Source organism: Aphis gossypii, chromosome 1 (genome assembly GCF_020184175.1).
Source record: "Aphis gossypii isolate Hap1 chromosome 1, ASM2018417v2, whole genome shotgun sequence".
Taxonomy (NCBI): Eukaryota; Metazoa; Arthropoda; class Insecta; order Hemiptera; family Aphididae; genus Aphis; species Aphis gossypii.
Window position 1 is genome coordinate 22,125,958 of NC_065530.1, and position 14,774 is coordinate 22,140,731.

Consider the following 14,774-nt stretch of genomic DNA (forward strand, 5'->3'; position numbering starts at 1 on the left):
CTATTTTAATTATTTATTAATTGTTTCCCATTTGACTTCCATGGTCTTCAGAAATAAGCAGTATTATAAAAACCAAAAACCGCCCAACATAATCCGTCGAATTGGCAGCGACAACGGTCAGGCGACCTCAATGGTACCATTTTGCCTGTGAAATGCGTGGGAACCACTGAACCATAGTCCTATTAACTAATTAGCTATATAGGCCCATAATTTATTCTATATTATATCTGTATATAGCCGTGTAGGCCTATAGATTTTACCGATTGCGAACGACTGCTACAGTGTTGTGTAATTATATTTTTGTACTTTACTTTGTATTTACATTTTATAACAAAAGATTTGATACCTTTGGTGTTCAATATAATGAGCAGAAAATTAAGGAACAATATTTTAGAATGTTTAGATGGATACACTTATGAAACTAGTTCTGCTTATGAATAATAGTAAATGCAGATCACAATCTACTAAATGATAAGTTTTAAGATTTTAAGAGAATTTATTTACTTAAATTTAGATATGATAAATAACACTAACATAGACTCTATAATAATTCGTTTGGTTGAAAATACAGTTTAGAATTCAGTCACTGTTGATTCAACATTCAATGAAATATAGTTGTTACTTGTTAGTTCAGAAATAAAATGTAAGTCCATTACTATAATATACCATTATAAATATTAAACATAAACTTAAACAACACTCAAAGACAAAAGAAAAATTAATATGTCCATTTATTTTATATGAGGTACACTGAAAATACAAAACATTATCTTAAATGTTAATAATAGCATTTTTTTTTACAAAATAAAAAGCAAACCTTAAAATTTAGTGCCCTATATTAAAGTATCACCAACTTAACATAAAAAAGCAACTTCAGGTATTGTTGGAAAAACAATTAAAAATAAATAAATAAATAAAAATACACTTGCATTCAATAATATTTGATATGATTTATGAAAATTCTCAATAATGTTACTAGTAATAGTAGTTATTACATTTTTCTTTAAGCTTAACATCAAACAATATCATTCAGTGTTCTAGAACTCAATTCAATTGTGGGGTTAAGGTTACAATTATTATAATATAAAATAAAAAATACAATATAGGAATCAAATAAAAGTAAATAGAATACATTTGAAAGACGTTATTGGTCACATTATGCTGTGAAATTTAATGGTAATGCTTCTATGATAAAAACTTTAATGACGCATACATAAAACTGTTATTTTCTTAAAATATCTGCTTATTACCATAAGCATCAAATAAACAATTTATTTAAACCATTGTAACATAAACAAAACAAAAAAAATAGGACTTGATACTTCATTATAGGGATAGTTACCTTTAGGTCATAATTCAAATGACATTTGATGGGCTAAACTTTAGTAGATTGAGTTAATGCAGCCATAAAAACGTTATAACTACTGCGGTCTGATTTGATATGCTGTACTTGGTGCATAGTAAGTGAACATTTACTCGAAAATTGTGCATCACAAATAACACAAACATACTGGTATTTTAAAGCCTCATTATTTTGGGGACTATATTTTGGTAAAGAATGAGCAGAGCTCGATGATTGATCGTCTGAAGAAATGTGTGATGAATCACTAGTTTTCCATTCTGTTTTTATGGTTAATGTTGCCTGATTGTCTTGAGGTGAATTTGGAATTACAGTTTTTGTACTACTTGGAATGTCTTGTACTTGAACAGTATTGTAACCAATTGATTTTGGTTTTGGTTTAGATTTTGTTTTCAACTCTCCTACACTTTCGTCACTACTAATAACATTCTCAACAGTTTCTTTCTTTATTGCCTTAACAATTAATTTTTCTGAACTTAATAAACCAGAGTCTGATGAAGATTTTGAAACCGTCACAACTGTCCTAGTGTTTTTGTAACATCTAAATAATATAATGATAATATTTCAATTATTATTTTATCTTACACTAAATTAAAATTATTAAAATTAGTAGATTATAGCAATTATACCTTTTTCTTGTTTTGCGAGTGTTCAAAGTTTCCAAATCCATAAGTTGTGCAGCACTTAAACGATCATTAATTTTTTTCTTAGTCTTAGCTTTCTTTAGTTTGTATTTCTTATAAACATCATTATAAGTGTTTAGCTTGTAATTTGCTTCAGTTGTATGGCATGTTAATGTATTAAAATGCATTCGATAATGTAACCATGTTTTAAAACTTTTATAGCAGCCTCGACATACCACTTGTGCATCATCATCAAAGTAATAAAAACATAGTCTTTCGCATATCTGAAGTAAAAAAAAAAACAGTTTAAACTCATAGCTTAATATAACATTAACATTTAACAATAAATTATCATACTTACATTGAAATCACTTTCCTCGTCTACAAGCCTAAAAAACGTGTATTTATGATTATTTTGAAACACTAAATTGAGCTTAATAAAAAAAATACATACTTAGGATTCTTAATGGCTAGAAGACCAAAATTTTTCAAAAACTTTTGTTTTCGAGAACGTTCCTTCATTGTTATCTTAGTGATCTAAAAAAACCAAGTTAAAATGTAATTTAAATAAGTATTTTAAAACACTTCAAAAGAGTAATTAATTATTATCATTAACATATTGTTAGAAATAAATTAAACAGGTGTGACTTTAAACCAAGTCATAAATATTTTTAGTATTGCTGATATAAAATATCATTACATATTATATTATTATACTATTCTGCTCCAATTTATCAGTGTAAAACCAATTTTGTATTTTATGTACTTATTATCTTATCCCAATAGCTTTAGCTACACACATTTTATAGAAATAGATGCTTTAAATTCTATCAACACACATGACATATTATATACAAATTTAAACATACTGACACAAATGAATGACATGAGTCAGTTATTGTCAGAGCCCAACTTATGAGGGGGCTAGAGAGTTAGGTTAGGCTGCAACTCCAGGCCCCAATATTATTTGGGGCCCGGGCCTCTGTTCATATTTAATTATTAAAGTGGCACTGTGAAATTTAATGATATTCTCTAAGAAAAATTAAACTCACTCATTCGTCTATCTGCTGAAGGGACACACTTGATTTTTCAGATCTAATTCAAAAGTTTAGTGAAATAAAATCTAGAAAAAACCGTTGTCTTAAATTCGAAATCATGTAGATTATTTTTTTATTATTTACATTGATTATGTTGAAAAATGCATTAGGTACCACTTGGCACTTTGACTTTGTGTACAATGTACATGATATCAAGTTTATATCAATATATCAGTAAACATTTGTTTGAATTAAAAATGTATCTACACTTCTTTACTTATATTTATATTTTTAATTTCATTATTTTATTTGCATTAACCATCATTAAATAGGCAATTATTTATAAACTTATGGTATAATTTAGGGCCCCATCAAAAATTAGACCCGGTCCCCAAAATGTCTAAGTTGGGCTCTGGTTATTGTATGTATAATTGACACTTGATTTCACTATTCTAGTCAGTAAATAATATTTATTAGGTGCAGTAGAGTCTCGCTAATCCGTACTAGATGGGAACGGACTCTATCTGGATTATCAAAAATTCGAATCAAACAGAATGTTTTTTTTAACTTATTAACAAATATTTTTCAAAGAACACCTTATGTATTATTAAAAATTTATTGATTTACAATTTTACATCAAACATTATTATTGTTATTAATCGAAACGATAATATCTCTATCATGGGTATTCTCGAATATATACATTATGCATGAGTACTAAAGTACAAAATATAAATTGTCCATATTATCCGAGGTATTATCCAAATGTCCGGATTAGTGAGCTCTACTGTATATAATTTTTTTAATTTAATATTTATATTATGTTATTAAACTCCGAATTGAAATTAAATATTTATGTACATTAAAATAATGAAAAATTAAAAAATATTTTTTTGAAAAAACTTCATCTTCCTTATCAACATGATATGCTGAATAATTCACCGAATATTGTTTTTTATTTTTTATACATAAAATAATTAACATTTGTATTAACTGTGTCTAGTAATAGGGGCTGGTAAAATGGGTCACATTAATCTATAAGAAATATGGCTTATAAAAAATTATTTTAAAAAGTCTGAGATAACAAAACATTGTCCACTAGACATTTTAATGAAAATACAACTACATTAAACTTGATAAAAAATTATTAACGAACAATCTTTACTATATATAATTGTTTACAAAGCTAGAATAAATGTATTTCTGCAAACAATCATAATTATATAGAAAAATTAAAATTATGTAATAATGCGACTGAATACTACCATAAAAAAACTTTTGACCGTGTACAGTTTAAATAATAATTCAGTATTTATCGTTATAACACTCGAGATGATATTGATTAAAAGATAAAAAAAGTAAATAAAAACATGGAAATGAGATTAGAAAAAAAAAAGTTTGGGAAATTGAAGGATCAAAAAAAAAAAAAAAAACAAATCCATAAAACAAATATTCGCGAATTTACCAAGTGCAACTGGAACGCGCGAAAATCGTGAGACTGGCAGAGAGGAAATCGTCATCGAATCGAACGAAAAAAAGTAAATGGAAATCGAGTTGGGAGGACGAGCGCCGGCGGCAAAACCAAGACGGAAGGAACCGTGGTCGCGGGGGTGAAACGACCGACAATCTCGAGGGACAACCGCGTCGGGGATGTGGATCACTCGAGAGTGCACAATGACAATACAATATATAAGAAGTATTTGGCGTCGATCGAGCGACTCGAGAAAACGGTCTTGCGGGGACACGAGAGAGTCAAGCGCAGTCACGCGCAGGAGACACAATATAAGTACGCGAATACGTGCCGAGCGCCGTACACCGCGATCCTGGAGAGGGCCTCGCCGATCGGGCGCACGTGCGCCGCGTTCAAAGGTGACGGTCGCACGTCCGCGTACAGAAACAACGAAAGAAAACCTTCTGCGAACTTACTCGGACGAGGAAGTGGTCGTTCAGCGTCCGTTTACCGGAACGGTCGCAGAGCTCGGGCGACGGCACCGCCGCGATTACCGTGCACAGCGTAGTCCGGCGATGGTGGCGCGTACCGTCGTCGCGGGCCGTTCCGTCCAAGAATCCAGGTGGACGTCGGTCGCGTTCGGAATGGGAATGTGCCCATGCACACTCGCGGGCCGTCGAGGAGATAGTGGCATTGGGTAGCTCGTGCTCGTCGGTCGTCAGTGTTACCGGCGACGGGGATATTACACATTGATACGACTCCTCGGCCCGCGCGCGCGGGGCGGTGTTATTCCGGGCGGCGGACGGGTGGACGGGTCGGACCGACTGGGCGGTCGGGTGTCCCGCCGGGTGGGCGGTCGGGTGACGAACGGGCCCGTCCGGCCGACCGCGGTACGATAATAACAATATTATTACGACAACCGTCGGCAAGACGTGCGCGCTTTTAATGTTTGCACAATGAGTTCTAAGAGGTGTATAAATACCTGTGTGGTGGCTGGCCGTGTGTGCGATAAAATATTCGTTTATCAATTTTATCTATTTATTGTTATTGTTCGAAACGCGGTAGTCCAGCAACAGGCCTCCGGTAATTTTTTTTAATTTTAACCATAATATTGTTATTCATTATATACTCGTATATTATTATATTATCGCGCCCGGCGGTCAATGAACCACGCGCGATTAGTGGCCACAAATAAGTTTCACGTCTATAATATCTTATTTGAATGTGCCACTAATATGTTGCCAATACGATCAATCGGCGGCAATTTATCATATTTTATACTTTGTCACGAATCTTAAACGAGTGAACCGCAAGATTTTCTGTCCGAGTGTCCAACACTTAAATAGTTTATAATAATTATTATTCCCATGTGTCCTGCACACTGCAAGCGTATATCAATATACGCGTTATAATATACTTATATACGGCACGTCGTCGGCACACGATTACACGAATTATAGAATTTTTCAATATCTTATTATTTCAGTCCATTTTATGTACCTATATTGTTTACACAAAGCGGCCGAAACTATACCAGTGGTGTAGTTTTAATGAAAAACTGGGGAGTGCTGGAGCCAGAGTAATGACGTGTGCGAAGTAGGCTCTTTTGAGGCAATTGCCGAAATGGGTTTAGAAGGATAACAGCTTTTTAATAACATTAATATACTATTTAGAAAAAAAATTTAAATTAAAAGCTGTGCGGTAATAAAAGTATAATACATATAGGCACGACATTATGTTTTTAAGCCATCTTAAGTTAATTTTGACAAAATAAGATTTTTAAACATTTTAATTTTAAACGAGTTACCTATTTTGTTATGATTAAAAAATATTACAATATAATATTATCCGCGAAAAAACTAGAGTATCTATAGATTGAATATCTTTATACTTATATAATAAAAAGTTCATTGATAGAAACCATTTTTACTCAATAAAAATAATTGATAATTTTTCTGAAATTTCGAGAGAGAAGTTAGGTTAGGTTATATAATATAACCATACAACATACAACAAATTATTATGTTGTTCAGTGGCGGCGCTAGGCGTGGGCGGTGTGGGCAATTGCCCACTGCCTCGCATCTCCAAGGGGCTTCGCGTTCTTTGTTACTCAAAAAATGTTTACTAAAAATATTTAAAAAAAAAGGGCCTCTCTTTAAGTCTACTTCGCCCACATATAAATTTTACCTCGCCCCGCCACTGGTTGTTGTTTTGAAACTGAACGAGTGTATTATATATTTATATAATTATTAATTATCTTACACATTCAAATAGGTACATAACAGTTTTTTGATATGCAATGATAACGTAGGCATAGGGGGGTAATACGTCTATGGGGGCTACTACTGCTACTTTCCCAAACCCAAGGTTAGCCCACCATGTGTAGTAAATCAATAGGTACCGTCCTTAAGTAAATATAAGTGAATGTATAAGTTTCCATACAACATATACCAAGTAAAAATAACCCATTTGTACTGCTACGTAAAAGTTGAAAGTTCCAACTTCCAACACGAAAAAATACATTTGTATATAGTACCTACCTACATAAATAATTCTTACACTAATTAAAATTATAACAATATAAATTTCCTTTCCACTTAATTCAGACTTATGAATTATGACTAACAATATTTAAATGTAAATGGAGCGATAAACATTTGTTAATTGTTGTGTTATAAATGTTTTATCCCGTAATTAGTATAACATTATTGGCATGATGGCATGTATAAACACTATTTTTGAATCCATGATATAATTTTGTATAGAGTTGTATAAAATGTTTATTGCAATAATTTAAAGTGTCATCTATTTAATCTATACATTATATTATTTAAAATTGTTTTGAAAATTCTATATTTGTATTACCTACATGAAAAAAATGAAAAAAAACTCATTTAAATGATTTTCAAAAATAAAATATTTTATTCATCTATTGAATCTCGAAGCTCCGCATCAATTGAACTCAAAATATTATAAACTTATATACCTACTAAACTATGTATAACTCGCATACTTAAACTATAGTTTTGTAATTTGTATAGACATTCACATATGTTACCGATTATCTGATATCATTTGTGTGGGAGACTCCAAGAAAATTCTAGCTTATAAATAATAATAATTACATAAATCTTATCCAAATGCGATCACAATAAGAGAGGATGGCAAATTTATAAGTATTTTTAGAATAAAAAAATCTATGTATTTGTTTTTATAAATAAAGTATTTTAAAACAATATCAGGATTATAATATTGTGATTAACAAAAAAAAAAATCCCAACTATCGAAAGTTTGGTAGGTATAAGAAAAAGTGTTTAAAAGCGCTCAATGTAGCGCTTCCAAGTGCTGCGTAAACTCGTAGTCATTCCGCTCTACCGCACTCGGCCATAACTACTGTACCATACAGATACGAGCCAAGTATTCGAAATCCGAAGCGTTTCTGTTAATATATTGCATATTATCTACCTGTATATGACCTTAATTTATTAATTTTCTTACCAATTACTATAAATTCCAAATTTCCAAATCTCATTCTACTAAATCTTGTACAAATAAATAGGTATAATAGTAAAAATAAAACATTAGGTAAACAATAATTCCATAAATATTATATAATTTTGATTAGGTATCATATTAATTGTTTTAAAGTTTGCGTAGTATGTTAAAATTCAATAAAATAAAAGATCAATATCATTATAACTATAATGTTTTTATTCGCGGTTCACATTACCCGGGCAAGACTACATTAACCAAGCAATGTGTACACTGCTTAGTATTACACATTGCCCGTAAGGCCGCGGTAAAATATATATAAGCAATTTATATGTATATGTGTGTGTGTGTATTTATTTGGTCAGACATAATATATTACTATATTAGAAATACTCGCAGTATTTATCAACGGTAATAGTTTTATACATATATGAGACTTGCTCGTGCCCATAACAGCTTTACAAGTTCACAAATTAATACCAATCATTTAAATTATAATATATAATATACCTAATATTTTTTACATTATTTATAATTATAAAACAATATGATTATTGACTGTTTTACATATTGAATATTGATACTATTTTCAATACCTATTGTAATTAGTGATTATATGAAAAATGGAAAAAAGAGAATCGAAACAATCTAATTATAATTATATTTTTATAAAACACCTATTAGTTTAAAAATAAATTATAGAATTTGCCAAAAAATAATTATTAAATATCAATAGATTATACATAGCCTACATAATATATATATTATTTATATGAGTTGTTTTTTTTTTAATTACCTAAAATGAAAATATTATTTGATTTACGCCCCCCCCCCCCGAAAATTTGTTCCAGCTAAAGCCTTGTAAATGACTACCTACATATTATATAAATAAGTAAATGCGTACCTACGCGTCCTATACATTGTACATGTAATATGTAAACATATAAAATTAAATTGAACTAAATAAAAAATGTAAGTGCATTATTTTTATTATATCTACAAAATAATGGAACACTTAGATTTTTTAAAAAGGGGATATGAATTTTTGACTATTCTAAGATCATGCTACCTATGATATAACATCAAAAAATATATAATCTTGAAAATAAATAATTGAATTTATAACAATAATAATATCGTGTTTAAGGGAAATTTGTGTATTACGTGCTTAGATTATCTAAGATTACGTGTGTTATTATTTATCAGTAACATCTTAGCATAAATCACCCTGCATGATAACGGAAAATATACTACCATCACTTTGCCATTTATTTTAGGTTATAAATCAGACAAATTAGTTTATATAAAAAACTATTAAAAGTAAGGGCTGGCTCAAAACCTCTTTGTGAGACTCAAATATCAGATATCTGAGCCCGCAAGCTCACCAACCATGACATTAAGTGGGTTTCATTTGGGAGAGAATCGGTACATAAAATGAAAGTGCAACAAAAAAACCGGGAAACTCACCCAGCGAATAATTTTTTTTTTTTATTATTATTAGTAATATGCGATAGTTTGAATTAAGTACCAATTTGTTTTAATAAACAAATCATATGTGTTATTTAATAACTTACTATAATATGGACTATAGACGTTATTAACTTAAGTAGTACCAATATACCTACCGGCTGGCGGCTACTAATCTAAATATATTGAAAATATATATCAGTGACCCATAAATTTGAATGAATAAATAAATAAATAATAATATGTATAGTAACAAAAGATTTCAAGTCGCAATGGAAAATATATTTTGTAACAGTGATTTACTATAATAGTTATTTTTGTTTAAATATTTGATTTTGTAAAAATTTTAATTTAAAATGCTCTTAAGTAGGTACACATAAATAATAATAATAATGATAATGTATTTTCGATATTTTTAATTGCTGTATAAACAACTTATAAGGACATTGTTGTGCTAGTTTTATTGAATTTTTAGAATTTATAACTCACAATCACAAATAATATGTTATTAATTATAATTAATACCGATAGAAAAAAAAGTAAAATAAGTAGAACATTTAAAATGTTAATAAATAGTTTCAAAAGATCTAAAATATTTTGAAAATTTAGTTATATGTTAAAAAAATACTAATTTACCTAAGTGTTTAATAAAAATTCAAGTCTCTATATAAATGTACATTTTTAATTTTTTAAAAACTAAAAAATATATTAACTAATCACGCATCATTGTTAAAACGATATAAATTTCATAATATTCATCATTCCATTCAAGTATTAACTTCAAAATATTAGATATTAGTATATTACCTGTACTGACTACTGATTGTAAATCTGCCGAAATTACACATTCATGATAATATCTTTTGTTATTTCACATTTAATAGTGTAATTTATTGTTCTGTCACTTTCAAACTAAAATTAATTTGAACTATTTTAAAATACATATTTAGAAACAAAATATTTTATATGGACTATTGAACGATTTATTATTATAAAGAAGCTCTTTAATAATAACTTATGTTCAAGAGGGAATGATTGATACGAAATCAAAACGAAACTGACGATTAAAATTTGATGTTATATTCGTAACCTGACGAAAATATCAATATTACAGTAAATATCAGCTCCTGAACAACGAACTGAACGAACAAAATGCAATATGAGTTTTTTAGCCAATCTATGTTTATTTCTCCTGATATGGGATGATATGATAATATATATTTTTATGTATACAATTATAGGTACTGCAAGCATAATCACAGGTAACGAATTTAACACACAGTTTGAGAATTTGAGTCGTTTAAGACATATTATAAGAGGTAGGATATTTAACAGGTTACGAAGTGCACGGGTTTAAGCTAGTGTAATTTTCGTATCCAGGAAATATAATCTACCGCTGTTTTTTATTATTTGTTTCCATGGCAATAAATAATAATTAATACTTAATTATTATAATAATTTTTTTCGCGCTATTATTATTATTAATGAAACTAATAACAACGGTCTTTAATTTTTAAACAAAAATTTCCATCGTAAATCTCAAAATGTCTGTTTGAGCACCTCCTGGGGTTGGGTCTATCACTTTTTAACTTGGCCTATCTTCTGTCTATAGGTCTAATATATCTGTAATCTATGTACAAAATTTCGTCGTAATCGGTCCAGTAGTTTAGCAATGCATAAATAAGGAAAAACAGACATATTCAAAATATTGAAAACATAAATTATTGAATTAATATTTTAATAATAAAAATCTAGTCACTGACAAAAATAAACCAATGGAGGAATATGACATCTTTAACTTGTTCTACATGAACAGGTCATGCTATAAAGTGCAATCACAGATATAAAAAAATATTTTTATAAACCTATGGGTAAGGATTAAAACACTAAAAACATTATTAACTAGTAAATAAGTAAAGAATATAAAATCATACATTCAAATCTAAAAATGCACAAGAATTGTTGTACTTACATATTATTATATTAATTGTTTAGCATTTTATTATTTACTTCCAAAAAGATAATAAATATAATAATTGTGATTTCATTAAATAACTAGGTATAGCCATATCGGTTTATATCCAATAAATTTCAAAACATAAATTTATATTCAAACAATTTAATTAGTAAACATAAATAAAGTTACATATTAATTTACATTTTTTTAAAGGTTAAAAAAATTATAAATTATAATAAATTATCTACTACAAACTATTTCAAAACTATGTTGATTTTGAATATACCCAATAATAAATAATAATAGAAGAGTGGCTGATGCAACTAGAAAAATAAAAATAGTTGTGACTTTGTTTGTTTAAATTGGTTAATCCTAAAATGAAATTTCTAAAATATGTGTTCTGACATAGGTTAGGTTCCATCAACATTTTTTTAGTAATTTTGTCTAAGTCTAAGATGCCTATAATATTAATCAAATTATCCCAAAAATGATTAGAAGATTAGCTACACTTCCGGTTGTCCAATTGTACTCTATACTGTAAACATTTCTGGTCCACATTTAATGCATGAGTCTTATTTTTTAATTGCTCGTCAAGTACATTTATTTGTTCAATAAGAGTATTATGCAAAGCCCTATAAAAATAAATATATTATCAAAACATGGCATTTACTACTATGTACTAGCATTATTCAGGTGTATTTTACTTTGTTTGATTTAGCTTATCATTCAACATTTTGGTGGTATTATTGAGTTGAAAATGTTCTTTATGTAAACCAACAGTAGTTTTATCAAGACACAGTTCAATACCATCTCTATACAATCTTTCTTCGCAGCGTGTCTCAACTAACATTTTAGGATTCAATTTTTCAAACAAAGCATTTTCTAATTTTTCAATTTCTTTCAAAAATTTATCCTTATCTGTTAACATCTTTAAATAATCTTTATATTAGGTACTTAAATAATAATCTTATATTGTATTAATTGTCTTACATTCCATTTTTGCCATTCTAATTCGTTCTTAATCCTTTCTGTATCGTAAATACGTCTTCTGAGACTATAATTAACTTTATCATTTTGAGCTAGCAGATCATTTATAGTTTTAATTTGTGGCACAAACATAGTTTCGCGTAATTTTTTTGAACTAAGTATTTCATTTTCAATTCTTTGTTTTATATCATTGCACTGTTGAAGCCATTTTTCATATGTATTGAAACTATAATATTAAATTTGAAGTAATATATATATTATATTAAATTAATTATTCATAATGAATGCTGTGCAATGATAAGTTACAACTTTATTTTAACTAAGTAGTTTTAGTTTTCTTTTGTTTTAAAATTAATTTGAGTTAGGTACATTATTTGTTAAAAAATGTATACCTACCTACCACCTACCTAGTAATTATAATTCATTGTAACTTGTAAAGTTTACAAATTTATTTATTAATAAGTAATAACATATAATATATATTATATAATATTTAAATTAGAAAACATTAATACAATAAATAAAAAACATTTGAAAAGTATTAAATAATAGAAGTAGGTAACTTTAAAACTTTTTTGTATCACAATTCACAATCATATGATAAGAACAACATTATTTGCAAATTATTAATTTACTTTTTATTGTTAAATTTTAAAATAGAAAAGACTTACAGATTAAAAATTAACTCATTAAACATAAGTCAATAAGTGTATACCTAATATAGCTAGTTTTATTATAATTTATAGAAAAACCATTTGTAACTTATTAATACCCAATATTATAGATTTATTATTAACTGTTAGTTACTTTTTAACAATACATTTATAAATGAAAGATAATAAAAGCAAAGAAAAAAAAATTAAAGACGATAAGCTTTAACACAATGAAATAGTTAAACATTTTAAGCTACATACCTAAGTATTTAACATCAATATTATTACTTTTGAAAACTTACTCTTTTGGAACTCTTAGTGGATCTGGTTTGAGCGTGATATTATTTGAATTTTTTGTCATTTCTAATAACTTACTATCAATATTTATTGTATTATTCTTTTTTTGTAAGTCTTTAGCAACATTAATTTCTAACTCTTCTAACTTATTTATCATTTCCCATGCATTTTGGCATACTCCAGATAACAAATTTTTCAGCTTTTCCAAAGTAGTTTGTTCCTAAGCAAACTCTTGATGTAATATATTATTCATAAATTTAATTATAATTATTTATCTATAATTTAACTACTCAACACATACATTTTTTAATTCAATAGATGCAATATCATGGCACAAATCTGTAGCACCCCTTTCATCTCTTATACTTAAGCAATGATTTGTAACAGTAAAGTTCAAATTTAGAAATTCTATAAATTTTTCAGTTTTCTCTTTTTCAATTTTTAAGTCTTTAATTTCTTTTTGCAAGTTTTTATAACATAACTCAATTAAATATTTCCAGCGTGTTATTTCAATGCGCCTGAAAATATAAAAAGTTATTTTGTCTGTTTCATCATTAAAAATCAAGGTAAAAACCATAAGAACTAACCTGTCAAAAATCTTAGAATTGGTATGATGTGTACTCCAATAAGTAGTGACATCTGTATTATTCCTTAATTTTTGTGATTCATTTCCCAATACAAATGTATAACGCCTATATTCATCACAAGATTCTTTTAATTCAGTTATTTTGTAATACCAATCAGACTTTGCTACTTTAGGCACAGGTTTCTCAAAGGTAACTATAGACATTATACTTTTTCTAAATATTTGCAAACACAAAAACTTATTTATCCAGACTTATAATAAAACAAAACTAAATATCTATTGTTTAGGTAAAAGGAAATATTAATTTTGTCATAATATATTAATAGTATTATCTAGATAGGTACTGTAAATTTAAGTTAATTATTATTAGAAAAAATAATTTATATTGTTAATAATACTATTGATCAGATAAAATGTTCATGAATAATTTGCCTTATTGAACACACTATGTAGTATACTAATTATTCACAATATTGGTTACTATACCAACAGTCAACAATTCACAGACAAAAAACAAACAACACATTTCACAACAAATCTGGTAGCCATTGGGTTCACTTTTAATCAAACATAAATATTATCAAGTTTCAAGAAAAAAAAATATAAATATTTTATGTAAGCTTTTTGTCTTAATATATATTAACTAATAGCCATAGCAGCTGTATTGTTCAATGATTATTAATACCAATAAAGTTATATTTACAAAAATTAAAATAATTATTGTTATTTTTACCAATTTAAGATACATAAAGATTTATATTTGTGATTAAATTATACATATATTACTATAATAACCAATTAATTATTGAACCCAATAATTTAAAACATTGACCTAAACTTTCATTGCTGCTTTCTTAATTAAAAC

General features: G+C 28.0%; 2 protein-coding genes across 3 annotated transcripts; both read right to left on the reverse strand.

Annotated features, from left to right (window-relative positions):
• Positions 1 to 712: 712 nt before the first annotated feature.
• On the reverse strand, positions 713 to 10,413 carry LOC126548950 (uncharacterized). Of its 2 annotated transcripts, none has more exons than XM_050197072.1 (5): positions 10,237 to 10,413; positions 2,438 to 2,520; positions 2,345 to 2,372; positions 1,990 to 2,267; positions 713 to 1,901 (listed from the first exon to the last, which is right to left on the reverse strand). In XM_050197072.1, exons 2-5 carry the CDS (start codon positions 2,503 to 2,505, stop codon positions 1,376 to 1,378), a joined length of 900 nt encoding a protein of 299 aa, XP_050053029.1. In that variant the 5' UTR covers positions 2,506 to 2,520; positions 10,237 to 10,413; the 3' UTR covers positions 713 to 1,375. The 2 variants fall into 2 exon arrangements, with proteins under 2 accessions (XP_050053029.1, XP_050053030.1); XM_050197073.1 differs by lacking the exon at positions 10,237 to 10,413 and adding an exon at positions 4,947 to 5,168.
• A 1,064-nt stretch (positions 10,414 to 11,477) lies between these two features.
• Positions 11,478 to 14,706, reverse strand: LOC114126628 (tektin-B1-like). Its single transcript, XM_027990622.2, has 6 exons — positions 13,911 to 14,706; positions 13,625 to 13,841; positions 13,329 to 13,543; positions 12,377 to 12,599; positions 12,091 to 12,314; positions 11,478 to 12,018 (listed from the first exon to the last, which is right to left on the reverse strand). Exons 1-6 carry the CDS (start codon positions 14,111 to 14,113, stop codon positions 11,886 to 11,888), a joined length of 1,215 nt encoding a protein of 404 aa, XP_027846423.1. The 5' UTR covers positions 14,114 to 14,706; the 3' UTR covers positions 11,478 to 11,885.
• Positions 14,707 to 14,774: the final 68 nt, after the last annotated feature.

Excerpts from the sequence above, each read along its gene's own strand:
- LOC126548950 (XM_050197072.1), bottom strand. The coding sequence starts at position 2,505 with ATGAAGGAACGTTCTCGAAAACAAAAGTTTTTGAAAAATTTTGGTCTT. Across the intron at positions 2,373-2,437 it reads CTAGCCATTAAGAATCCTAA|GCTTGTAGACGAGGAAAGTG; the intron begins GTATGTATTTTT and ends CACGTTTTTTAG. Across the intron at positions 2,268-2,344 it reads ACGAGGAAAGTGATTTCAAT|ATATGCGAAAGACTATGTTT; the intron begins GTAAGTATGATA and ends TTTTTACTTCAG.
- LOC114126628 (XM_027990622.2), bottom strand. The coding sequence starts at position 14,113 with ATGTCTATAGTTACCTTTGAGAAACCTGTGCCTAAAGTAGCAAAGTCT. Across the intron at positions 13,842-13,910 it reads AATTCTAAGATTTTTGACAG|GCGCATTGAAATAACACGCT; the intron begins GTTAGTTCTTAT and ends TTATATTTTCAG. Across the intron at positions 13,544-13,624 it reads CATCTATTGAATTAAAAAAT|GAACAAACTACTTTGGAAAA; the intron begins GTATGTGTTGAG and ends GAGTTTGCTTAG.